The 27,821-nt window shown below is 48.7% G+C and overlaps 1 protein-coding gene across 17 annotated transcripts in view; it reads right to left on the reverse strand.

Moving 5' to 3' along the window:
* The window catches only part of Itpr (Inositol 1,4,5,-trisphosphate receptor), a 441,449-nt gene that overhangs the window by 93,963 nt on the left and 319,665 nt on the right, over positions 1 to 27,821 (reverse strand). For all 17 annotated transcript variants that reach the window (XR_012966877.1, XM_076192806.1, XM_076192819.1 and 14 more), the window contains 2 exons: positions 19,604 to 19,797; positions 18,381 to 18,489 (listed from right to left, as the gene is read on the reverse strand). Coding sequence is in view for 16 of the 17 variants with exons in the window: in XM_076192806.1 (XP_076048921.1) it covers positions 18,381 to 18,489; positions 19,604 to 19,797 (303 nt within the window). In the remaining variant the exon portion in view is untranslated. The remainder of the gene's footprint in view (positions 1 to 18,380; positions 18,490 to 19,603; positions 19,798 to 27,821) is intronic.

Genomic DNA, 27,821 nt, shown 5'->3' on the forward strand with positions numbered 1-27,821 from the left:
TATACATTCCCCTCACTTTGAAGTGCACCCCTTTCTGTTCCCTGGAGTGGAGACAGACAGGTTATAATCACTTTGTACCACTGAAGGGCTTGAATTGATTCCCTTGGAATGCTTGAGAGCCCGCGGGTGAGGTAAGGGAATGTAGGAGTATGAGAAGGACTTTGGAAAGTTATCCCTGCAGTTGCCGAGCCAGAACCTGGATGAGTTGTCAGGGTCGGCTGTGTGCTCTTGAGGAGGGGTATATCATTTTCAGGACTTCTTGGGCGGCCACTATGGGGCCCAAAGATAAGTTCCCTAAAGATTCCCGCATAACTTCTTTGAGGTAAAAGGAAGTGAACGTATTCTGGCTCTTCCATATACCTGCTTGAAGAACCTGGTTGACTGACAGATTCTTTCTGATGACTAGGGAGGTCCCTACTGCCCTCAGGTCATGGGCAATCTGTGTGGTTCATGTCGCAGGCTCTGCGGATGACTTCCATTGTCCAGTAAGAAATGGAATTCTTAGTGATGGGCTACCTTTAGTAGAGATGAACAACCTCTTTAATTCTGGTCAAAGATGTTCGGTTCTCTTGAGGTAGGTCCGGATGGCTCGTACCGGGCATAGAACTGTTTCAGTCTATTCTCCCCCTGCAAATTCGTTTAAGGACGGAACACTAAAGGACCAGAATCTAGGGTCGGATTTGGCAGGATCTTGGTTTTTGGCAATGAATTGAGGCATGAAAGTGAAGGAGACCTCTTTCCATCCTTTGGAATGGGCGACTCTATAAGAGATGGCATGTAACTCCCCTACTCTCTTGGAAGATGCCAGGGCTAGCAGAAAAAACTGTCCTCTAGGAGAGGTCCTTCAGATGTGCCTCTCGGAGAGGTTCGTAAGGGGGACCCCTCAGAGAGTTCAGGACTAATGCCACATCCCGCAGAGGAGAACTGATTTCCCTGGGGGGGGCATGATCTTTGAAGTGCCTGAAGAGCATGGAAATTTCCAGTGAAAGGGCTAGGACCATGCCCTTCAGAGAAAACACCTGATTTAGAGCTGACCTATAGCCTTGTACTGCCGAGAGGGAGATCTTCTTGGACTTCCTGAGGAAGTGGAAGGAGGCGATCTCAGGAATGGTGGCTTGATCTGGGACTAACTTCCTGGAGTGGCACCATTTTGCAAAGGCATTGCATTTCCCTTGATAAAGGTTAGCTGAGGAAGAGCGAATAGGAGCGGACATGTCCTCTGCCACTTCTCTGGGAAAACCCTTCTTTAGGAGGATCCGGACCATAGTCTGAACGCGTGAAGATGGAGTGCTGAAGGGTTCTTGTGCCAAGGCCCGTTGATGGGTGGATACAGAAGATCTGGTCTTCCCTGAAGGGCCAGAGGCTCTTCTACTGCTAGCTCGAGGGCATCCGGAAACCATGGGGCTTCGGGCCACCAAGGAGTGATCATAGTCATCCGAAGGTAGGATGTGTGTCTTGCTCTCAGGAGTACCTTCTGGAGCGAGGGAAATGGTGGGAAAGCGTAGGAGTCCAGGTTGTCCCAACTTTGCAGAAGAGCATCTTCTCCTGCTGCCAGAGGATCCGGGAAAGGGCTGAAACATATTGGGAGTTGGTGATTCCATCTCATTGCAAAAAGGTCCACTAGAGGGGAGCCCCATTTGCTGAGGATGAAGTTCGCTACCTCTCGATAGAGGGACCATTCTGTGTTGATTATCTGATTCTTCCTGCTGAGGTGGTCCGCCCAGACATTCCTCTTCCCCGGGATGTAGCGGGCTTTGAGTGACACCTGGAGATTCTTGGCTAGGTTGAGGATGTCCATCATCAGAAGGCATAGTTCCTGGGAGACTGTGCCCCCCTTGCTCGTTCAGGTAGGCTACTACCGAGGAATTGTCCGACATTATGCCCACTACTTTTCCTGAGACTTGATCCTTGAAGTAACAGAGAGCCAGGAGTACTGCTTTCAACTCAAGCCAATTGATATGGGCTGTCCGCTCGACTGTGGACCAGGAACCGCTGATGTGATCGTCGTTGAGGTGGGCTCCCCAGCCCTCCTTGGAGGCATCGGAGAACAGGAGGACTTCGGGGGGAGATGGGCCGAGGGGCATCCCCATGAGAAGGTTGCATGGGCCTTCCACCAGAGAAGAGAATCCTTGACTTCTTCGGTGAGGGAGATGTGTTGTAGGGGTTCTCCCTCTTGCGGGGCCCACTGAGACTTGAGGAGCCACTGTAGCGGTCGCATTCTTTGTCTACTCCTGGGGATTAATTTCTCTATGGAGGCCATATGGCCCAGGAGGATTTGGCATTGTGTCGCCGTCAGGAACCTGGTCGATAGTGCCTGTGCAACTAGAGAAGCGAGATTCGGGATCCCCTTTTCTACTGGGAAGGACTCCATTAGGGAGGAGTCCAGGACCATACCCAGGTATGTGACTCTCTGTCTTGGTAAGAAATCTGACTTTTCCGGGTTGACTACTGTGCCCAATTTCAGGACAAAGGTTAGGACCATTCTCAGGTGTTCTTGGCATAGCTGGGCGGAATGTGCAAGGATCAGCCAGTTATCCAAGTAACGGAATAGTTGAATTCCCCTGGAGTGGGACCACGCTGAAACGAGGTTGAACACACTGGAGAAGACTTGGGGTGCTGTGGAAAGTCCGAAGCAGAGGCAGGGGAAGTGGAAGGTGTTGCCCCTGTGGATGATTCTGAGGAATTTCCTGGAGGAGGGATGCACTGGTATGTGGAAATAGGCATCTTGGAGGTCCAGCAACACCATGAAGTCCCCTTCCCTGATAGACGCCCTTACGGACTCTGGGGTGTCCATTCGGAACTTCGTCAGGGAAAGGAACTTGTTGAGTGGAGACAAATAGATGACTGGTCTCCACACCCCTGTTGTCTTTTCTACTAGGAATAGCCTTGAGTAGAACCCTGGGTCCGGAGTCGAGACTTCCTCTAAAGCTCCTTTCTGGAGCAGAACGGAGGATTCCTCCGCTAGGGCCCGCCCGCGAGCCGAGTCCGGGTGGAAGCTGCTGACTTGGATGGGATAGGGGGAGAGGTTTGGGACAGTGGGAAAGGGAAGACAATAGCCTGTCTTAATGACTTAGTAGGTCCAGTCTTCCGCCCCGGCCTCTTCCCATGCTCTCCAGTAGAGGGAGAGGCAACCCCCTATCTTGTGCGGAGGGGCTGGCGAATTCCTAGGATTCCTGTGGGGGAGTCCGGAGCCTCTATAATGTTTGCGTCTAGGATCTCTAGTCGTAAAGGGACAGGGCTTTCCTGTCTGCCTTTTCGACTTGGAGTGGAGGGGTAGGGAATCAGCATGCGGGTTAGAAGGGGGGCCCTCTTCAATGGAGCATAAATTTCTCTGAGGAGGGGATCACTGGGGTCTCCTAAGACGGTGTCTCTCCTGCGGGACTCAATGTTGGCCCAAGATGTTAAGAGGCAGGCCGCTTGATGCTTCAGAGCTCTGCTCGAGGTTTCCCATAGAGCCTGGAGGTTGCATTCCCCTTGGGGTTGCAGCCCGGGTAAAAACTCCCTTACTGAAGCCAAGACGCGTTCCAGCCAGGAGTGCACCGCGAGAGAGAGAGCCAGGCCCTGAACGAGGTCCCTGGATTCCCTGCCGGAAAGGATGACGTTTCTTCTGAGCAGTGAATCCACGTCCGCTTTGACAAGCTCTGGTAACCGAGCCGGGATCAAGGCTGCTTAAGGTTTGTCCCTGATGGGAAGTAGAAGCGTTTTTGCTGTTCCAGAGCGCCAGCGCGGTTTTTAGTGCGCCGGAGGCCTGGTTCATGGCTCGTACCATCTGTGTACTCCATGGGAGTTGGTTTTGTTGTTTGAGAATTGCCCGTCCCGAAGATTTCAGACTCGAACGTGACTTCCACTTCTTGTGGAAGGCTCAGTTGATTAGCTCTCCTAACTTTAGAGAGGATCTCTGAGCAGGAGGGTGTAACAACCATCGGGGATTCCGACTGGGAATCCTGCGAAGGTTGGTAACTTGCCCTCTCATCCTCGGCGCTGTGGACGTCGTCGCCGTCGTAGCTGGCGCCTGTCCGGTCAGCGAGAAACACCGCGTCTGCAACCTCGTCCCTGATCTCTGTCCTCGTGAGCATAGGGCATGGAAAGGTCACCGTTGATCACCCGGCTCGTCCTACGGTGGGTGTTATGCGTACTGCGGGATTCCTGAGTAGAAGAGACTAAGGGGCTCTTTGTCTTTGAACCCGGGGTCTCTGTCCGTACCGGCGTCGAGTTTCCGGGATGGGTCGGGGGCAAGCCGCAAGCGACCACATCCGGGAAATATGTCATACAGGAGCGGTAGCTAGAGGTGGCCTGAGGCGCATGTCCATCTACGCTAACCGTCCTGGTTGAAGGAAGAGAGGACAGCTTGGCCTGAGAATGACTCGAAGTGGACGTTGTACCACCTTCCTGGCTACTACGCTTTGGAGGAGGGACCGTCGAGTATCCGGGATTGGTCGAGGGCAAGCCGCAAGCGACCTCAGCCAGGAAAAATCTCGTACAGGAACGGTAGCTAGAGGTGGCCTGAGGCGCATGTCCATCTACGCTAACCGTCCTGGTTGAAGGAATAGAGGACAACTTAGCCTGAGAATGACTCGAGGTGGACGTTGTACCACTTTCCTGGCTACTACGCTTTGGAGGAGGGACCGTCGAGTTTCCGGGATGGGTCGAGGGCAAGCCGCAAGCAACCTCATCCGGGAAAAATCTCGTACAGGAACGGTAGCTAGAGGTGGCCTGAGGCGCATGTCCGTCTACGCTAACCGTCCTGGTTAAAGGAATAAAGACAACTTCCTGTCTACTACGCCGTGGAGGAGGGAGAGAATTGCTCGTCTCCTCTGAAGCCGTAGTCTGCCTTCTCTTGTTTTTGGGGGGTGAAGAGGGAAGCCATTTTCTATGCTTGCGCACCTTTTCCCCTGCATGTGCTTTCCTGTGAACATGAAAGTACACGGAACACTGACTATCATCTCACTGAATGCACGTCTCACACGGGGATGAAGGTGAACACTTAAGAGCTATACACTTGAAACACCAAATGGGAGGATCCACTTGGGCTGGTGGTAAGGGGGTGAGACAAAGGTATCTCCCTTCGGCGAAGGCATACAACCCATCTTGATCAACAACAATACTGGAACCAGATTCCATACTTGCAGTGAAGAGTAGGATACCCGGTGGCGGTTAAGGGAATAATACAGGAAAGGGAGAAACACTTAATAAACCCCACGACACAGGATGGCGTAGGGAAACCCCAATGAAATTGAAGGACGACGAACTCCTTAGCGTCCTGGGAGTGAGCTGGCGACAATCGAAGCGGGTTGCTTGATTTTCGGCACAGACGTAAACATAGAACCGTTGATTAATTAACAGTTCGCTGCCGTGCTAATAATGGAGTTTGACTGAGAATCGGCCCATTAAGGGGGAAACCGATAAAAATGTAATTTTCGCAGGAAAATTAATTTTTCCCTGATACAAACCTGAGGTACTCCTTACACTAGGATACTCTCGCGTAGCGCGAATATTTCTACTGCGAAATTAAAATCCTCACTCTGTGGGTCTGGGCAACGCTTATCCTCAGTAAGGGGCCCCATTGGGGCAAGGGGGGGGCCCTTGCCCTCCACCACAAGTCTCGCACACTATAACCATTCTCTGAGCCAGGTATGATTTAAGCACAAGGTTGTCAGGCAAGGAGAAGGAACTGTTTAGAGGGGTGGTTGAGGAGGGCCATTAAAGGTAAGGAGTACCTCAGGTTTGTATCAGGGAAAAATTAATTTTCCTGCGAAAATTACATTTGTTCCGAAGAATACAAACTCTTCGGTACTCCTTACACTAGGAGACTCGGACTTAGGAGGGAAGGAAGTTGTTATCTAGCCTGGGAAACCGCTGTAAGGAAAATCTAGTGTGCTAAGACTATGTTGACCAGACCCCTATACATTCCCCTCACTTTGAAGTGCACCCCTTTCTGTTCCCTGGAGTGGAGACAGACAGGTTATAATCACTTTTGTACCACTGAAGGGCTTGAATTGATTCCCTTGGAATGCTAGAGAGCCCGCAGGTGAGGTAAGGGAATGTAAGAGTATGAGAAGGACTTTAGAAAGTTATCCCTGCAGTTGCCGAGCCAGAACCTGGATGAGTTGTCAGGGTCGGCTGTGTGCTCTTGAGGAGGGGTATATCATTTTCAGGACTTCTTGGGTGGCCACTATGGGGCCCAAAGATAAGTTCCCTAAAGATTCCCGCATAACTTCTTTGAGGTAAAAGGAAGTGAACGTATTCTGGCTTTTCCATATACCTGCTTGAAGAACCTGGTTGACTGACCGATTCTTTCTGATGACTAGGGAGGTCCCTACTGCCCTCAGGTCATGGGCAATCTGTGTGGTCCATGTCGCAGGCTCTGCGGATGACTTCCATTGTCCAGTAAGAAAAGGAATTCTTAGTGATGGGCTACCTTTAGTAGAGATGAACAACCTCTTTAATTCTGGTCGAAGATGTTCGGTTCTCTTGAGGTAGGTCCGGATGGCTTGTACCGGGCATAGAACTGTTTCAGTCTATTCTCCCCCTGCAAATTCGTCTAAGGATGGAACACTAAAGGACCAGAATCTAGGGTCGGATTTGGCAGGATCTTTGTTTTGGCAATGAATTGAGGCATGAAAGTGAAGGAGACCTCTTTCCATCCTTTGGAATGGGCGACTCTATAAGAGATGGCATGTAACTCCCCTACTCTCTTGGAAGATGCCAGGGCTAGCAGAAAAAACTGTCCTCTAGGAGAGGTCCTTCAGATGTGCCTCTCGGAGAGGTTCGTAAGGGGGACCCCTCAGAGAGTTCAGGACTAATGCCACATCCCGCGGAGGAGAACTGATTTCCCTGGGGGGGGGGGGCATGATCTTTGAAGTGCCTGAAGAGCATGGAAATTTCCTGTGAAAGGGTTAGGACCATGCCCTTCAGAGAAAACACCTGATTTAGAGCTGCCCTATAGCTTTGTACTGCCGAGAGGGAGATCTTCCTGGACTTCCTGAGGACGTGGAAGGAGGCGATCTCAGGAATGGTGGCTCGAACTGGGACTAACTTCCTGGAGTGGCACCATTTGCAAAGGCGCATTTCCCTTGATAAAGGTTAGCTGAGGAAGAGCAAATAGGAGCGGACATGTCCTCAACCACTTCTCTGGGAAAACCCTTCTTTAGGAGGATCTGGACCATAGTCTGAACGCGTGAAGATTGAGTGCTGAAGGGTTCTTGTGTCAAGGCCCGTTGATGGGTGGATACAGAAGATCTCGTCTTCCCTGAAGGGCCAGAGGCTCTTCTACTGCTAGCTCGAGGGTGTCCGGAAACCATGGGGCTTCGGGCCACCAAGGAGCGATCAAAGTCATCCGAAGGTAGGATGCGTGTCTTGCTCTGAGGTACCTTCTGGAGCAAGGGAAATGGTGGGAAAGCGTAGGAGTCCAGGTTGTCCCAACTGTGCAGAAGAGCGTCTTCTCCTGCTGTCAGAGGATCCAGGAAAGGGCTGAAATATTGGGAGTTGGTGATTCCATCTCATTGCAAAAAAGGTCCACTAGAGGGGAGCCCCATTTGCTGAGGATGAAGTTCGCTACCTCTCGATAGAGGGACCATTCTGTGTTGATTATCTGATTCTTCCTGCCGAGGTGGTCCGCCCAGACATTCCTCTTCCCCGGGATGTAACGGGCTTTGAGTGACACCTGGAGATTCTTGGCTAGGTTGAGGATGTCCATCATCAGAAGGCATAGTTCCTGGGAGACTGTGCCCCCCTTGCTCGTTCAGGTAGGCTACTACCGAGGAATTGTCCGACATTATGCCCACTACTTTTCCTGAGACTTGATCCTTGAAGTGACGGAGAGCCAGGAGTACTGCTTTCAACTCAAGCCAATTGATATGGGCTGTCCGCTCGACTGTGGACCAGGAACCGCTGATGTGATCGTCGTTGAGGTGGGCTCCCCAGCCCTCCTTGGAGGCATCGGAGAACAGGAGGACTTCGGGGGGAGATGGGCCGAGGGGCATCCCCATGAGAAGGTTGCATGGGCCTTCCACCAGAGAAGAGAATCCTTGACTTCTTCGGTGAGGGAGATGTGTTGTAGGGGTTCTCCCTCTTGCGGGGCCCACTGAGACTTGAGGAGCCACTGTAGTGGTCGCATTCTTTGTCTACTCCAGGGGATTAATTTCTCTATGGAGGCCATATGGCCCAGGAGGATTTGGCATTGTGTCGCCGTAAGGAACCTGGTCGATAGTGCCTGTGCAACTAGAGAAGCGAGATTCGGGATCCCCTTTCCTACTAGGAAGGATTCCATTAGGGAGGAGTCCAGGACCATACCCAGGTACGTGACTCTCTGTTCTGGTAAGAAATCTGACTTTTCCCGGGTTGACTACTGTGCCCAATTTCAGGACAAAGGTTAGGACCATTCTGAGGTGTTCTGGCATAGCTGGGCGGAATGCATCTTGGAGGTCCAGCGACACCATGAAGTTCCCTTCCCTGATAGACGCCCTTACGGACTCTGGGGTGGCCATTCGGAACTTCGTCAAGGAAAAGGAACTTGTTGAGTGGAGACAAATAGATGACTGGTCTCCACACCCCTGTTGTCTTTTCTACTAGGAATAGCCGTAAGAAGAACCCTGGGTCCGGAGTCGAGACTTCCACTAAAGTTCCTGTCTGGAGCAGAACGGAGGATTCCTCCGCTAGGGCCCGCCTGCGAGCCGAGTCCGGGTGGAAGCTGCTGACTTGGATGGGATAGAGGGAGAGGTTTGGGACAGTGGAAAAGGGAAGACAATAGCCCGTCTTAATGACTCAGTAGGTCCAGTCTTCCGCCCTGGCCTCTTCCCATGCTCTCCAGTAGAGGGAGAGGCAACCCCCTATCTTGTGCGGAGGGGCTGGCGAATTCCTAGGAGTCCTGTGGGGGAGTCCAGAGCCTCTATAATGTTTGCGTCTAGGATCTCGGAGTCCACCATATCCGGGGGAATCAGCGTGTGGGTGAGCATAAATCTCCCTGAGGAGGGGGTCACTGGGGTCCCCGAGGATGGTGTCTCTCCTGCGGGACTCGAAGTTGGCCCAGGACGTTGAGAGACAGGAAACCTGATGCTTCAGGGCTCTGCTCGCGCTTGCCAAAAAGCCTGGAGGTCGCATTCTTCCTGGGGTTGTAGTGCGGGTAAGAACTCCCACGCCGAGGCAAGGAGGCGTTCTAGCCAGGAGTTCACCGCCAGGGACAGAGCCAGTGATTGAAGGTGGGAGCTGACTTCCCTGCCAGAGAGGAGGACGTTTCGCCTGCGCAGCGACTCGGCGTCCGCCTAACCAGCTCTGGTAACCTCGCCTGGATCGAGGCTGCTCCGAGGGTTGACCCCGATGGGGTGTAGAAGCGCTTCTGGTGTTCCAATGGGACCGGAAGCCAACGCGTCTTCTCGGTCGTCCTTGTTGCGAGAGCGTCGGAGGCCTGGGCCATGGCTCTCGCCGTCTGCGTACTCCATGGAAGGTGGAGGGGAGGAGGCTGGGCTTTCTGAGAGTTGGCCGTCATGAAGATGTCAGACTCGAATGTGGCCCAGTCGATTCGCCCTCCGAACCCTCGCGAGGACGTCCGAGAAGGAAGGTGGGACCACCATCGAGGATTCCGACTGGGAAACGGGAGGGGAAAGGGAGCGTGCCCCCCCCCCCCTACGGAGCTGTGGACATCGTCGTCGGCGTAGGAGGGGTCGGCACGGGCAGAGAGGAACCTCACGCTACCATCCCGGTCACTGATGGGTACAGAGGGGGGCCGAGCAAGTGGAAGATGGTCGAGGGGGGCCCTTGGGGGCGGTGACTCCTCACGAGCTTCCGTGCGGTGCACGAACCGCGCTTGAGAAGCGCGGAACGGGGCCGGCGGACGCATCCGGGAAAAATCTCGTACCCGGGGGGGTTCGCGGGGGCTAGCGCGTGCCCGTCGGAGCTAACCACCCTGTGGGCAGGAACAGGAGACAAGTGGCCTGAGACTGACTCGGGGCGGCTATTGTACAACCTTTCCGTTTACTACGCTTAGGAGGGGGGAGACAACTGCCCTCGTCCTCCGCCGACGTAGCATGCCTTCTCCTTGTGTCGGGTGAGGGGGGAAGCCATCTAGAAACACCGCATCTGCAACCTCGTCCCTGATCTCTGTCCCTGTGAGCAAAGGGCATGGGAAGGGCACCGTTGATCACCCGGCTCTTCCTACGGTGGGTGTTGTGCGTACTGCGGGATTCCTGAGTAGAAGAGACTAAGGGGCTCTTTGCCCCCCCCCCCTTTGTCCGTGCCGGCGTCGAGTTTCGGGGGCAGCCGCAAGCGACCACATCCGGGAAAAATGTCATACAGGAACGGTAGCTAGCGGTGGCTTGACGCGCATGTCCGACTACGCTAACCGTCCTTTGTTGAAGGAAGAGGACAACTTGGCCTGAGAATGACTCGAAGTGGCGTTGTACCACCTTCCTGGCGACTGTTGAGGTTCTGGGATGGGCGAGGGCAAGCCGCAAGCGACCTCATCCGGGAAAAGCTCGTACAGGAACGGTAGCTAGAGGTGGCCTGAGGCGCATGTCCATCTACGCTAACCGTCCAGGTTTAAAGGAATAAAGGACAACTTGGCTTCCTGTCTACTACGCCGTGGAGGAGGGAGAGAATTGCTCGTCTCCTCCGAAGCCGTAGGCCGCCTTCCCTTGTTTTTGGGGGGGTGAAGAGGGAAGCCATTTTCTATGCATGCGCACCTTCCCCCTTATCTCCCTTCGGCGAAACCACAACAATACTGGAACCAGATTCCATACTTACAGTGAAGGGTAGGATACCCGGTGGCGGTTAAGGGAATAATACAGGGAATGGAGAAGCACTTAATAATTCCAGGACACAGGATGGCGTAGGGAAAACCCCGATGAAATTGAAGGACGACGAACTCCTTAGCGTCCTTAGAGTGAGCTGGCGACAATCGAAGCGGATTGCTTGATTTTCGGCACCGACGTAAACATAGAACCGCTGAGTAAGTAACGGTTCGCTGCCGCGCCAATAAAGGAATTTGACTGAGAATCGGCCCATTAAGGGGGAAACCGATAAAAACTAAACATGCAGTAGAGAGATGTTAACGCGGTCACTACTGCGAAGAGAATGGTTATAGTGTGCGAGACTTGTGGTGGAGGGCAAGGGCCCCCCCCCCTTGCCCCAATGGGGCCCCTTACTGAGGATAAGTGTTGCCCAGACCCACAGAGTGAGGATTTTAATTTCGCAGTAGAAATATTCGCGCTACGCGAGAGTATCCTAGTGTAAGGAGTACCGAAGAGTTTGTATTCTTCGGAACAAACTAAACATGTATAGCAGAGAGATGTTAACGCGGTCACTACTGCGAAGAGAATGGTTATAGTGTGCGAGAGTTGTGGTGGAGGGCAAGGCCCCCCCCCCCTTGTCCCAATGGGGCCCCTTACTGAGGATAAGCGTTGCCCAGACCCACAGAGTGAGGATTTTAATTTCGCAGTAGAAATATTCGCGCTACGTGAAAGTATCCTATTGTAAGGAGTACCGAAGAGTTTGTATTCTTCGGAACAAAAAGGATTTCTGTAAATGATCAAGCAAAACGAACAGAAGAAAAAATAATCTTCCTGCCACTAATCTTCAAAACCCATCAACATCCTTACCTCCATCTGGGAAGCTGACAAGCTACTAAAAAGGTTGCGACAAAGAAACCTTCCCACACTAATTCAACATAAACAACAGCCTAATGTTTTTTCCAGAAATGTCTATGGGAGAGCCCAAGGACCACTGACAGCCACTGTGGAACTGCAGATTTCTAGTAAGTGAAACTGTAGTTAAGAATTATATATACAAACGTATACCAAGGTCTTTTTTCCCTTTACAAGGGAGGTAGCTAAAGTCAAAAGGCATAAATCCACTCCCACCCATTTCATCCCCATATACTCAATTCCCATTCACCACCCCTCCCTCCTTTTCTTGGCTTCTCCTAGATGATGGGTCATCCCTGCATCTTGCCCACTGCCCTGGGTCAGAAGCAATACAGTAAGATTCAGCACATTCATAGCAAGGCCACTTCGTCTAATTGGTGACCCCCCCCCCTTTCCATCCCATCATGCAGAAAAAAGTCATGATGGGGAGAAATTCCTTCAGGCTGCATCAGAGTATCATTCACTCATATTCCCTCCCCCCCCTCCCCCCACACACTCCCTTCCATGCATCACAGTATCATCCACATACAACCATTCTCCACTCACTCCTATCTTCTGTCTTCTTCCTTCCTCAACAGACATCTCCCCCTTTCCCAATGTCCCTTTTACCCCATCCACTCATCTTATCCTTGGTCACCCCCTCATGTTCACTCCATCCACCTCTGCCTTCCACACTTCTTTTATTAATCTTTCTTCACTCATTCTTTCCATGTGTCCAAACCATCCCAATATGCTTTCATCAAACCTATCTCCAAGCACCTTTTCCATCCCCACTCTCCTCCTTACCTCTTCATTTCTTATTTCTCACTCTATCCAGCCTAGTAACCCCTACAATACTTCTCAGATATTTCATCTCAAACATATTTAAACTCTCTCTTCCTCCCTTATGTTCCATGTTTTTTAAAACTTATTAACAACTCAAGAATTTCTGATTAATTGAGGTTCAGGAATCTAAGCATTGTCATTCAAGATTAATCGAAGTTCAGGATGGCATTGCTATTTGTGAGGGGAGAGAGAGATAGAGAGAGCAATGTTCTTCTTTATATTGTTTGTGTCATTCACAAGTATCTTCATTCATTTTTGCCATGCTTGTCATTAATTGCTGGTTCTCATTTATCTTACTAATTTCTAAATAAATTTCCTGACTATATATATATATATATATATATATATATATATATATATATATATATATATATATTATATATAATTATTTTATCAGCCTTGTCCATACTATATATATATATATATATATATATATATATATATATATATATATATATATATATATATATATATATATAGTATGGACAAGGCTGACAAAATAATTATATATATGTATAATATATATATATATATATATATATATATATATATATATGTATATAATATATATATATATATATATATATATATTATATATATATATAATTATTTTGTCAGCCTTGTCCATACTACAATTGCTGCCCCCCTAAATGTGCTGCCCCAGGCCATATGCTTCCTCCCCTCCATGTGAGGGCCCTGGCTTTGGCTCTTGAAGGAATGGCTTATTCATCCAGATCTTAGCAAAGCAAATTAAATGAATGATTCATGTGAAAAATGTTCAAGTTCACACTTCAGGCAAAGGAGAGAATGTAAATGACAACATTACTAAAAATTAACCCCCTTAGGAAAAGCATAATCCAAGTAGGAAAAAAAAGTCAACCCCATCACTTTCATCAAGAGATGCAGCCCTGAGGGGCTGACATTCACTCTCTGGATTGGGCCCAAGATATCTCTATTAAATTCTACTATATTCATTACACTTTTCACATATGGGGAGCTGACAACTGGCAACTACTCTCCTCTTCCTACCACTTTCAGCTAGCAATACAGAAACAGTCCCACACGAATGCAACACACACAACAGTCACAAGTTTCTTCACAGAGAAATCTGGGAGGTTCAAGGGACTACTGCCAGCCATTGTGGGACTGCAGGTTTTCCACTTGGTGAAACTTCAGGTAACAATTGATTGATCGACTTCCAAATTTAGTTTTATTCCAAACATTCAAGGAATATGAAAAATGTAAAAAAACTGATTTGTACACAAAACATGTTAAAATCTTGCACATACAACCCATCATTCATAGATGGTAATTCATTTAGTTCTGTTTTAGTCAATTCAAATGACATGCACAATTTTCAAGTTTTCCTAAAACCCATGCTTTACAAAACAAAAAATATAAAAATAAAATAAATATATGAATAAATATATAAACAAAAGGAAACTGGTACATATAAAAATAAAAGCACAGCTGGCCCATGTCATAAAATCATGGGTATTTTAAATCTCAAATGCTGACATTTTTCCTCTTCCCATACACAAAATAACTTAAAAAATTATCACATATTTTATTATTTGGAACAAAGGTGTTTACACACTGCCATATTAGTTAAGAGTTACAAAGTAATGAAAAAAAAAAATCTTTTCTATGTATCCTGACTTTGAATACTACCACATCAGTATTAACACATTCACATATATTCAAGTTAACATAAATACAAAATTTCCATCCACAACATGACAAAGATAACTCAGCACAAACTCATGCAGTCTCATACATTTGTAGTCACACTCACTCACTAGAGGTCAGCAGTGACAAAGAAAAAGGGTGGCCAGCTGTCATAATAACATGGCATGGAGTTATTGGAAGAAATCATGGGGTCCCATCACATACAGAAAAGGAAAGTGAAACAAGTAAAACAACTGAAAAGTTTAATGAAAAATTTGGGCAGCAGGTGAAGAGGCCATGACTCAAAAAACATGGCAGTTATTAATGAAAGCTTGGGAAGGGTTTTGAATGAATGAATGAATGAATGATAAATTGATGCATCCTGAAGGGAATTATTCTTGTTAGCTTTCTTCCACTGCCCTGTCATGGGATGGAAACTGGTCTTCAAATTATTTTCTATTTCCTCTATGTATTCTTACCAATTTGCTTTTTTTATTGTTTGTTTATAGTTTTTAGTGTTTTTTGTTTTTATTGGAGAAAGAGGAAAAGGACAAAAGGTAGGGAGGTGCTTAAAGTGAACTGCTTAAATGAGAAAGAAAAAGGGAAGTACAAAAAGAAGCTGAGAGACAAGTGGGAGGGAGTGAAGGATACAGTAGAACTAGGAGTGCAGGAGGAATGGGAATGTTTCAAGGAGGGAGTCACAAGGTGTGCAAAGATGGTGTGTGGAACAATGAGGACGGGAGGAAATAGAAGAAAGGGTAGCAAGTGGTGGGATGTGGAAACAAAGAAGGTTGTAGAAGAGAAGAAGCAAGTATTCATAGATTGGTTTCAAAATAGGATGAGAGAATCATATGAGAGGTATGAAGAAAAGAGAAGTAAAGCATAAGATAAAGGAGGCAAAGAGGAGAGCAGATGTGAAATGAGGTAAGAGTATGAGAGGAAAATTTGGAAGTAATAAAAAGATGTTTTGGAAAGAAATTAAGAGAAGAAGAGGAGGCAAATCAATTAGAGAAAAGGTAAAAGGTGCAGATGGAGAGATGATAATGGAAGACGGCAGTAAGAGGAAGATGGTCAGAGTATTTTAGGGAGTTGCTAAATGTGAAGGAGGATAGGGAGGGAAAGGTAGTTGCAGTGGAAACTGCTAAGAAAATGAAAGTGATGAGTGAGAAAAATGGAGGAGAAATAAGGAAAGATGAAGTGAAGGCAGTTGTTAAGAAGGTGAGAGCAGGTAAGGCACCTAGGTTGGATGGGTGTCATGCAAAAAGTCTAAAAAAAAAAAAAAAGGGAAGGAGGAATAGTGATGGTGGACTGGCTGGTGAGGTTATTTAATGTTTGTTAACCACTTCCATATGGTGATGCCTACGTTGGCGTCATGAGGAGCAAGTGGGTACGCGATGATGCCGACGTCGGCGTCTTGATTATATTTATTGTAGTCATACCTACGTAACCTCCATTCTCTCTAAACTGGCTTCATCATATTTTCTATGGTTATCAAAATTCACGGGTGAAAGAGAACGAACGATTGAGCACTGACTTTATTTTTTATGCGATTATTATGACGCAACATCGCACGTCGGGCAGCTAATGCTGCCAGACGTGCGATGTGCCCCGGAGTGAAGAGGTTAAGAGAGGATAGAGTGCTGGAGGAGTGCCTGTATAGTTTCACTTTACAAGGGAAAAGGGGACAAATGTGAGTGTAGTAGTTTCAGAGGGATCAGTTTAAGTGTAGTTGGGAAGGCTTACGGAAGGGTCTTGATTGAGAGGATTAGGAAAGGGACAGAGGGAGTAATTGGTGTGGAACAGTGTAGATCAGATTTTTGTGGTAAGACAGATATGTGAGAAAGCTCTAGGAAAATGAAAGGATGTTTTTTGGGCCTTTGTGGATTTGGAAAAGGCTTATGACAGGGTAGAGAGGAAGGCACTGTGGAAGGTATTGCAGATATATGGGATAGGAAGAAAGCCTTTAAGAGCAGTCAAGAGTTTTTATAAGAGTAGTAGAGCTTGTGTCAGAATCAGAAATGGAGAGAGTGAGTGGTGCGAGGTAAAGGTGGGACTTTGCCAGAGATGTTTTATGTTGCCTTGGCTGTTCAATTTATACATTGATGGTGCAAGAGGTAAATGCAATGGTAATGGGTCCGGGATTGGAGATGGTTAAACAAAATGGAGAAAAGTGGGAGATAGGCCAGTTGTTTGCTGATAACACTGTTTGTAGCAGGATCAAAGGAGGGAATGAGGAAGTTAGTGACAGCTTGAGGTGTGCGAAAGAAGGAAGTTGAAGATAAATGTGGGTAAAAAATAAGGTGATGAGATGTACAAGGGGAGAAAGTGGCAGCAGACTGGAAGTAGTATTAAGGGAGAGAGACTGAAGGAAGTGGATAGTTTTAGATACTTGGGTGTGAATGTGGCAGGAAAGGGAGGAGTGAAGGTGGAGGTTAAATGTAGATCAAAAGAAGCAAGTAAATGCCTTGGGGGATTAAAAAGTATAATGAGAAATAGACAGTTGGGAATGGATGCTATGAGGAATTGTATGAAAGAATGATTGTGCTGACAGCAATGTATGGGGCAGAAACATGAAACATAAGAGGAGTTTGAATGTTTTAGAGATGAGGTGCCTGGGAAGTATGGTAGGGGTTACTAGGCTGGATAGAGTGAGAAACGAGGAGAACTGGGGGTGGAAAGAAAGTTGGGAGATAGGGTTAATGAAAGAGTATTGGGATGGTTTAGACACATGGAAAGAACAAGTGAAGAAAGATAAGTAAAAGAGGTGTGGAAGGCAGAGGTAGGAGTGAACATGAAGGGGCGACCAAGGATGAGATGGATGGATGGGGTAAAAGGGGCATTGGGAAAGAGGGGAATGTCTGTTGAGGAAGGCTCAGGAGAAGACAGAAGATAGGGGTGAATGGAGAATGGTTGTGTATTGATGATGCTGTGATGAATGAAAGGGAGTGGGTGGGGAATGAGGGAAAGAGAGTATGTGTGAAAAATAAATTGACACAGCCCAAAGGGATTTCTCCCTGTCTTCTCCATTTCTGCATGAGGGGACAGAGGGAGGGGGGGGTCATTGATTTAATGAAGCAGCCTTGCTGTGGTTGTGCTGTGTCTTGTGACACTCTTTCTGACCCACAGCAATGGGTGAGATGCAGGATGATCCATCATCCAGGAGGAGCCAAGATAAGAGGGAGGGAGGGGGGTGGATGGGAGTGGAGTATGTGGGGATAGAATGGATGGGAGTGGAGTATGTGGAGATAGAATGGGTGGGAATGAATTTTATGCCCTTGTTTTTTGGCTACCTCCCTTGTAATAGGGAAAAGGCCTTTGGTATATGTATGTATGTATCACTGAAATATTTCCTTGTGTGTAGGTTTTATTTTTCCTTCTGGTTCTATTAATCTTTATGGGGAAATGTTATCTATGTCTGGAGGGAGGGTGAACACATTTGAGTCAGAAGTTGCCTGTTGGTTGTGTAGAGGTGGTTGTGTAGTAGGTGGTTGCTGGAATTTAATACATCTAGATTAGGGAGATGTGTCAATATTCTATTTCCTCTTTGGTGTACTTTTTGAGTGTTTAACCAAATTATGTGGTGTGCATTCATGTCACCTGCCAGTATGTGATTTGTATACAAGGTGAGTGGCTAGAGTTGAGGGATGTAGCTGCTAGGGGGTGATGTGGCTGAGAGTATATAGATATTTATGATGTTGTAAATAGTGTTCTTTTTGCAGGGATGACCCGTCATTCAGGAGGTGCTAAGATAAGAGGGAGAGTGGAGGGGTGTGGAGTGTATTCAGGGATGGAATGGGTGGGAATGATTTTATGCCTTTTTCTTTTTGGCTACCCCCCTTGTAAGGGGGAAAAAGCCTTGGTATATGTATGTATGTAAATAGTGTTCTTTAACTGTGTTTGGATTGTAATTATTTTAATTGTGATGTCTGTTAATGTTTGTTGAAGAGGGGCATGCTCTTGTGTACCAATGTTGAATCCACCTGTGTATTGTGTGTTGTCTTCCCTAACAGGAGCCCCCAAGGTAACTGGCAATGGCAAGACAAGGTTTGATAGATATACAAAGACAGAACCCCATGAGCCAAACTTGTATATTACAATTAGTTATATTCACACATACAAACACTCGCATACAAAAAAAAAGTAGTTGCCAAGGTTAAACAAAATTTATGGTCCTGTTTAAATTTCCAGGGATAAAGGTAAAAACATTAATAGTAAACAAAATGTAACTTGATTAATTATGGTAGAGCTCACCTTTTCTCCATGGTCAGAGTCTTTCATCATATCTTTTAGAGTCTTCAAAACTTTTATACATAATTTTTCATCCTCTTCCTCCAGTAGTTTCTCACAATGTCGTATTAACCTAAGAACAAAACAACAGATTTAAAAAAGAACTATACTTCTGAAGTTGTAATGCTACAAGTGTATCATAACTGCAGCCCTTCATAGTGATAAATTTTCTGCAACCTAAATGCTTTCATATAAATATACAATTTCATAGGAATCCTTGATTATACTAACAAGTATACATATACCAATAGGCCTTTTCCCCATTATATGGGGGTGGCTTAGTCAAAGTATACACCTACTCTACACCAATCCCATATTCATTTAAAAACTCGCATTTATTGTGTTTCTCTCATCTTAGCACCTCATGGATGGTGGGATATCTCTGTCCTCCATCACACTGCTCAGGTCAAAGGCAACAAAGCAAGACAGCACTTCCACAGAACGGCTTAACAGCCAGAGCTGGTTTATCCCTACTTCATTATATGATTGACAACCCCACTCCAACTCATCCCTATGAGAAATTTATAGAGTAGACAAAACATCCCTTCATGCCACATTATTTCTTCATCCATTTACAACCACTCTCCATTAACTCTTATCTTTTACACTCTCTCTTCTTTGCTCAACAGACATTCCTCTTGCATCCAATGCCCCCTTTACCCTATCTATCCACCCCATTCTTGGTCTTCCCTTCAAGTTCACTCCAGTCACTTCCCTTTCCACACTCTCGTAACTGGTCTTCCCTCACCCATTCTTTACACATGCCCAAAACCATTCTGGACACACAGAAAGAACGACTGAGGAATGACTAGCAAGAAGAGTGTGAAAGGCCAAGGTGGATGGAAGTGAGTTGAGGGGAAGACTGAGAATGAGATGGATGGTGTGAAGGGGGTCTTGAGTAAAAGGATAATGTGTGTTGAGCAGAGAAGAGAGAAGTAACAAGATAAAAATGCCAAGATAAGAGGGAGAGAAGAGGGTGGAGGAGAGTGGAGTATATTAGGGATGGAATGGGTGGGAGCATTTTTTTATGCCTTTGTTTTTTTGGCTACTTCCCTTATAAGGGGGAAAAAGCCTTTGGTATATGTATGTACTCTTAACATTTTGCTCTCCCTCAATAAATCTAATTTGTCCAAATACATATGTACATACATCAAACATTGCAAGCCTCAATGGCCTTATGTCCTAACCTGGAAATGAAACCACCATTCTGACATTTCTTTCTCTCCTCACTGCCTGGCTTGAAGAGTTGGTGGGGCTGGTAGAGGATGTCTACTAATACTGACAGTTCTGCTGCCTCCAAAGGACGTAACTCAGCCGCCAGAACCGAAACCACTGAATTGAAGTCTTGTTCAATGACAAGGTGGTCATTCCTTGCAGTGAGCTGAAGGATCAAATTCCAATTATTTTCAGTAAATCTGTAAAAAATAGGTGCTGTATTGACAGCAAATAGCATACAGAAAATTTACTTTAAATAACCAATGTCACTGTTTTCATTTTTCACTTACCAGCAAGTTCTTTGAAACAACTACTAAGGGTCATCACACATTTAGTTAAATAAATACATTAATTACAGATCATAATATCATATATTACTTCCAATACATTGGCTGTTGTTGCATTTATTCAATAAATACTATATATATATATATATGATACTTCAGTTATTTAAATCTCCCAAAATACAAGGATTTAGCTATATTTAAAGGTTATGTAGTATATGTCTAGGTCTAAAATACATATAGTAGAAATTTTTCACATATGTGCATACACAATATCTCTTCATTTCCTGACTCTTCTACTATGATAGTAGCCTGACTTTGATTCATATAATACTGAGCTCCTTTATTTGTTAATATTTTATAGATAGGAGTGGGAATTTACTGTGGCATACCAAAAATGTAATTTTCGCAGGAAAATTAATTTTTCCCTGGTACAAACCTGAGGTACTCCTTACCCAAGGATACGCGGCGCGTTTCTACCGCTAACACTGTGTGTGCTTGAAAACACCTCACTCCGAGGGTCTGGGCAACCATTATCCTCAGTAAGGGGCCCTCCTGGGGCAAGGGGGGCCCCCCCTCCCCCCACAAGGGTAGGAGGGTAGAAGCTCCATTGTCTGAGCCAGGTATGAAATTAGTCACGAGGGTTGACAGGCCAGGGAGAAGGAACTACTAGCGGGGTGGATGAGGAGGGCCATTAGAGGTAAGGAGTACCTCAGGTTTGTATCAGGGAAAAATTAATTTTCCTGCGAAAATTACATTTGTTCCGAAGAATACAAACTCTTCGGTACTCCTTACCCAAGGAGACTTGGACTTAGGGGGGAAGGAAGTATTTGTCTAGCCTGGGAAACCCTCGTAAGGAGAAAATGTAGAGTGCTAAGATCTACGTTGACCAGACCCTTATACATTCCCCGAAACTGTGAAGGGCACCTGGATCTGTTCCCAGAGTGGAGACAGACAGGGCATACTCACTTTGTACCCCTTGTAGGGCTCGAACTGATTCCCTTGGAATGCTTGAGAGCCCTCAGTGAGGTAAGGGAATGTAGGAGTATGAGAAGGACTTGAGATAGGTATCCCCGTGGTTGCCGATCCAGAACTTGGATGAGGCTTCAGGGTTGGCTGTGTGCCATTGGTACGGGGTATGTTATCTCAGGACTTCTTGGGCGGCCACTATGGGGCCTAGAGAGAAGGTCCCTAAGGATTCCCACATGACATCTTTGAGGTAAAAGGAAGTGAACGTAGTCTGGGACTTCCATATACCTGCTTGAAGGACCTGGTTGACTGACCGATTCTTTCGGAAGACTAGGGAGGGTCCTATTGCCCTGAGGTCATGAGCTTTTGCTCCAGGGTAATCCGTGGGGCTCGAGGCGTAGGCCCTGCGGATGACTTCCTTGATCCAGTAAGAAATGGAAGTCTTAGTGACGGGCTTGGGTGTACCCCTGGTAGAGACGAACAGTCTTGGCAAGTCTGGTCTAAGATGCTTCGTCCTCTTGAGGTAGGTCCGGATAGCACGTACCGGGCATAGGACCATTTCTGCATGTTCGCCCCCTACAAAGTCGTCCAAGGAAGGAATACTAAAGGACCAGAATCTAGGGTCGGCTTTGGCCGGATCCTGGTTTTTGGCAATGAATTGGGGCAGAAAAGTGGAGACCTCTTGCCATCCTTTCGAGTGGGCGACTCGATAAGAGATGGCATGCAACTCCCCAACCCTCTTGGAAGACGCCAGGGCCAAGAGAAAGACTGTTTTCAAGGTGAGGTCCTTGAAATTAGCATCTCGGAGGGGTTCGTAAGGGGGGCCCCGCAGAGCGTTGAGGACTAATGCCACATCCCATGGAGGAGAAGTGATCTCCCTGGGGGGGCATGATTTTCTAAAATGTCTGAAGAGCATGGAAATTTCTGGAGACAGGGCTAGATCCATGCCCTTCAGAGAAAACACCTGATTAAGAGCTGCCCTATAGCCCTGCACTGCCGAGAGGGAGATCTTCTTGGACTTCCGGAGGAAGTGGAAGAAGGAGGCAATCAGAGGAATGGTGGCTTGCTCTGGGGCTATTGCTCGGGAGTGGCACCATTCTGCAAAAGCATTCCACTTCCCTTGATAAAGGGCAGCTGAGGAAGAGCGAATAGGGGAGGACATGTCTTCTGCCACTTCTTTGGGGAAACCCTTCTCTAGGAGGATCCGGACCATAGTCTGAACGCGTGAAGTGCCAGGGCTGACGGGTTCTTGTGCCAGGCCCCGTTGACTGGTTGATGTAGAAGGTCGGGTCTTCCCTGAAGGGCCAGGGGCTCCTCCACTGCTAGCTCGAGGGCGTCTGGAAACCATGGGGCTTCCGGCCACCAGGGAGCGATCAAAGTCATCCGAAGGTTGGATGCGGTTCGTACTCTCTGGAGCACCTTCTGGAGCAAGGGAAACGGTGGGAAAGCGTAGGTGTCGAGGTTGTCCCAGCTTTGCAGAAGAGCATCCTCTCCCGCTGCCAGCGGATCCGGGAGAGGGCTGAAATACACCGGGAGCTGGTGGTTCCATCTGGTGGCGAAAGGGTCCACCAGAGGGGAGCCCCATTTGTTGATGAGGAAGGTCGCCACTTCCGGATGGAGGGACCACTCCGTGCTGATTACCTGACTCCTTCTGCTGAGGTGGTCCGCCCAGACATTCTTCTTCCCTGGGATGTAGCGAGCTCTGAGTGCCACTTGGAGGTTCTCGGCTAATAGGAGGATCTCCATAGTGAGATGGCAGAGGTCCTGGGAGACTGTGCCCCCCTGCTTGTTCAGGTAGGCTACTACTGAGGAATTGTCCGACATGATGCCCACAACTTTCCCCGAGATTTGACCCGAGAAGTGACGGAGAGCCAGCAGTACCGCTTTCAATTCTAGCCAGTTGATATGGGCTGTCCGCTCGACCGTGGACCAGGAACCGCTGACGTGATCGTCGTTGAGGTGGGCCCCCCAGCCCTCCTTGGAGGCATCGGAGAAGAGGAGGACTTCGGGGGGAGATGGGCCGAGGGGCATCCCCACGAGCAGGTTGCACGGGTCCTCCCACCAGAGAAGAGAATGCTTGACCTCTCCGGTAAGGGTGATGTGTTGACGGGTGGTTCCCCTTAGCGGGGACCACTGGGACTTGAGGAGCCACTGTAGGGGTCGCATTCTCAGTCTGCTCCTGGGTATTAACCTCTCGACGGAGGCCATGTGGCCCAGAAGGACTTGGCACTGTTTGGCCATGAGGAACCCGGTCGATAGTGCCTGCACGATGAGGGAAGAGAGATTCTGGATTCGCTTCTCTACTGGGAATGCCTGCATGAGGGAAGAGTCCAGAACCATACCCAGGTACGTGACTCTCTGTCTTGGAATGAAATCTGACTTCGTCTGGTTGACCGTGGAGCCCAATTTGCGGATGAAAGCTAGGACCGTCCCCAGGTGGTCGCGGCATAGCTGGGCGGAGTGTGCCAGGATCAGCCAATCGTCCAGGTAACGGAGTAGGCGAATCCCTCTGGAGTGGGACCACGCTGAGACGAGTTTGAACACTCTGGTGAAGACTTGGGGTGCTGTGGAGAGGCCGAAGCATAGGCAGGTGAATTGAAAAGTGGTGCCCTTGTGGACGAAGCGGAGGAATTTTCGGGATGAGGGATGGACAGGTATTTGGAAATAGGCGTCCTGGAGGTCCAGGGACACCATGAAGTCCCCTTCCCTGATAGACGCCCTCACGGCCTCTGGGGTGTCCATCCGGAACTTCGTCAGGGAAAGGAACTTGTTGAGAGGAGACAGATCGATGACAGGTCTCCACCCCCCTGTAGCCTTTGGTACTAGGAATAGCCTCGAGTAGAACCCCGGGTCCGGAGTTGAGACTTCCTCGAGTGCTCCTTTCTGGAGCAGAGTGGAGATTTCCTCCACTAGGGCCCGCCCGCGATCCGAGTCCGGATGGTAGTTGCTGACTTGGATGGGATAGGGGGAGAGGCTGGGGATGGTGTGAAAAGGAAGACGATAGCCTGCCTTGATAACCTGGATGGTCCAGTCCTCCGCCCCGGCAGCCTCCCATTCTCTCCAGTAGAGAGAGAGGCAACCTCCTATCCTGTGCGGGAGGGCAGGCGAGTTCCTAGAATTTCCTGCGTGGGGGTCCAGAGCCTCTATGATGTTTGCGCCCCTGTTCTCTATTGGGGAAGGGGCGGGGCTTTCCTGTCTGGGCTTTGGACTTCGAATGGGGAGGGGGCCCGTCTTCCCGCTTAGGGAGACGAAAAGGCTGCCTCTGCGTCTGAAAGGACCGAGGGGTCGATGGGGGGGTGGTCCTTGGCCTCGAGCTAGAGACGGCTGTTCTCTCGATGGCTCTGTTGTGTAGCAACTGGTTGGTGCTAGTGATTGCCGAGTCCACCACATCCGGGGGAATCAGCGTGTGGGTGAGCAGGGGGGGCCCTCCTCAAAGGAGCATAAATCTCCCTGAGGAGGGGGTCACTGGGGTCCCCGAGGATGGTGTCTCTCCTGCGGGACTCGAAGTTGGCCCAGGACGTTGAGAGACAGGAAGCCTGATGCTTCAGGGCTCTGCTCGCGCTTGCCAAAAAAGCCTGGAGGTCGCATTCTTCCTGGGGTTGTAGTTCGGGTAAGAACTCCCTCGCCGAGGCAAGGAGGCGTTCTAGCCAGGAGTTCACCGCCAGGGACAGAGCCAGTGAATGAATGTGGTCGCTGACTTCCCTGCCGGAGAGGAGGACGTTTCGTCTGCGCAGCGACTCGGCGTCCGCCTAAACCAGCTCTGGTAACCTCGCCGGGATCGAGGCTGCTCTGAGGGTTGACCCCGATGGGGTGTAGAAGCGCTTCTGGTGTTCCAATGGGACCGGAAGCCAACGCGCCTTCTCGGTCGTCCTTGTTGCGAGAGCGTCGGAGGCCTGGGCCATGGCTCTCGCCGTCTGCGTACTCCATGGAAGGTGGAGGGGAGTAGGCTGGGCTTTCTGAGAGTTGGCCGTCATGAAGATGTCAGACTCGAATGTGGCTTCCTCTTCTTTCGGGGGGCCCAGTCGATTCGCCCTCCGAACCCTCGCGAGGACGTCCGAGAAGGAAGGTGGGACCACCATCGAGGATTCCGACTGGGAAACGGGAGGGGAAAGGGAGCGTGGCCCCCCCCCTACGGCGCTGTGGACATCGTCGTCGGCGTAGGAGGGGTCGGCACGGGCAGAGAGGAACCGCACGCTACCATCCTCGTCACTGATGGGTTCAGGGGGGGGGCTGAGCAAGTGGAAGCTGGTCGAGGGGGGCCCTTGGGGGCGGAGACTCCTCACGAGCTTCCGTGCGGTGCACGAACCGCGCTTGAGAAGCGCGGAAAAATTCCCGTTGGGCCTCCATCTGTTCCTTCAACGTAGTGACGAGTGAACAGAGAGTGGGGAGGAGGTCCGGGGAATGTCCTCTTGGAGGGTCCCGCCTGGGTGCGGATGGTCCGGGAGACGCCAGGGGGAGACTGCCTCCTCTGGACGAAGCTGAGTCACCTACGACGAACGCGCGTGTGGGTACACCTCGGGCTTCCTGCCCACCGGGCATAGAAAGGGTTCCGGTGATGACCCGGCTCGTCTGACGAGAGGTGGAAGGGGTGGGACTGGGGGTCACCCGAGAAGGAGAAGAGGCTGACGCGCTCCGAATCTCCGAACTCGGTTCCTTTGTCCGTGGGGGGGGTGGAGCTGCCGGGTAGCATCGCGGGGCCGGCGGACGCATCCGGGAAAAAGCTCGTACCCGGGGGGTAGTTCGCGGGGGCCAGAAGCGCGTGCCCGTCGAAACTAGCCCCCCTTTGGGCAGGAACAGGAGACAATTTAGCCTGAGACTGACTCGGGGCGGCTATTGTACAACCTTTCCGTTTACTACGCTTAGGAGGGGGGAGACAACTGCCCGCGTCCTCCGCCGACGTAGCATGCCTTCTCTTTGTGTCGGGTGAGGGGGGAAGCCATCTTCCTTGCCCGCGTATCTTGACCCGTGGCTGCACCTTCCGGTGAGCATGAAAATACGCGGACCACTGCTTATCACCCCATTGAGCGCACGTAGTACACGGGGATGAAGGGGAACATTCCAGATTCCGACAATGGATACACCAAGAGTGTGGGTCCACAGTTGTCGGTGGGAGAAGAGCCCGGCAGCGAAATTCACCACGGGCGAAGGCACACATGCTATCGCGAACAACAACACTAGGACCAGATTCCATACTTACAGAGAAGCGGAGAATACCCGGTGGAGATTAAAGAGAGGGATAAAGGGAGGAACAGGTCTCCAGCGCTTCCAAGCAGGGGGAAGGCGGCGATGCAGGACGTTCCACACAAAGGACGCCGTTGGAAGGGTGTAGAAGGCCGATGCCGATTGCGTGCCTTGCGTTCGAGATAATCGAACGATGTCGGGATTGGCGCAGGAAATTAATTTCCTGATACAAGCACGGGAGCGGGGAAACGGTCCCCGAACTTCTTTGTTAGCCGGACTGTGAGAGATGTTGACTCGATCGCTACCGCTTAGACAATGGAGCTTCTACCCTCCTACCCTTGTGGGGGGAGGGGGGGCCCCCCTTGCCCCAGGAGGGCCCCTTACTGAGGATAATGGTTGCCCAGACCCTCGGAGTGAGGTGTTTTCAAGCACACACAGTGTTAGCGGTAGAAACGCGCCGCGTATCCTTGGGTAAGGAGTACCGAAGAGTTTGTATTCTTCGGAACAAACCTTTGAGTGGTACCCTGGTTGTATAGCACTGTATTAAACCATGGAGACCATGCACTACTCTATTTACTCCTATTCTACAGCCTACTATGTCTAATGCATACATGCATGTATTTTTTTCCAACATATAATTCCCCATGCTCCAACAGTCATTTGTACCACTTAGCCACCTCCCACAATGGATTAACAAAACATCTCCAATTCACTTCCTTATAATCCTTTTCTGTATCTACAAATGCCACATACACTTCAACATTTTCTACAAGAATTCTAATCATGTGTTTTGATGCAGATATTTCATCTATTTCAAAGTATAATCCTGATCTACAAAACCTCTTCCCCTCTTAAGTCCTCTTGTTCCATGACTTGCATTATTCTTAACCCTCATTTTCAATACCTTTCCATGCACACTTGAAGAACATGCAGCTTAATTATTCTTCCAATCTTTATCTGCCATTTAACCCCTTCCATACGGTGCCGCACACGTAGGCGTCATGGGGAGCGAGTGTATTCGCGAGGCTGCCATATCGGCGTCTTGATTATATTTATTGTAGTCGCCCCTCCATAATGACATTCTTTCTAATTCTTTTGTAATCGCATTTTCTATGGTTATCTAAATTCACGGGTGAAGAGAGAACGATCGATATAAGCGGTGACTATATTTTATGATGCGAGTATTATTACGACACGTCGTACGGCTGGCATTGGCTGCTGCCACTGAGATCTAAGTCCATGACGCCTACGTGTGCGGCACCGTATGGAAGGGGTTAAACAGAAATAATTATCATGCTCTTTCTCAATATTTTAAGTCCTCTTTTCCTCCTTCACTCAAAAGTTCAAAATTCTTTGTACTGACTTCATCACATAGTTCTCACTAGGGAAATGACCTGTTGTGCCATCCATCACTAGCACTGCCTTATTCTCATACACGTATCCACAATCCTCTGCTCCTCTCTATCACACACCTAGATTCCCTACCTTCCCTCCCCTACCTTACATTCAACTTAGATTTTAATCACATACAATTACAAACTTATCCATATTTCTAATACTGAAGTAGTTCATATCTCAGGTGAGAATCACTATCTCTAATACAAGTTTCTTTCAACTATATTCTTAATTCTTTATACACAAAAGAATTCAATTTGGTTTGTTTGCTTCATACATTTGTTAAAATGCAAAATTATTTTCCATTTGAGAGTCATCTTGTATACCTTACATACTATCGCTTGTCCATTGTTTAGAAGAA

Source organism: Oratosquilla oratoria, chromosome 11 (assembly GCF_046742065.1).
Source record: "Oratosquilla oratoria isolate Oo_2021 chromosome 11, ASM4674206v1, whole genome shotgun sequence".
In the NCBI taxonomy this organism is placed as follows: Eukaryota; Metazoa; Arthropoda; class Malacostraca; order Stomatopoda; family Squillidae; genus Oratosquilla; species Oratosquilla oratoria.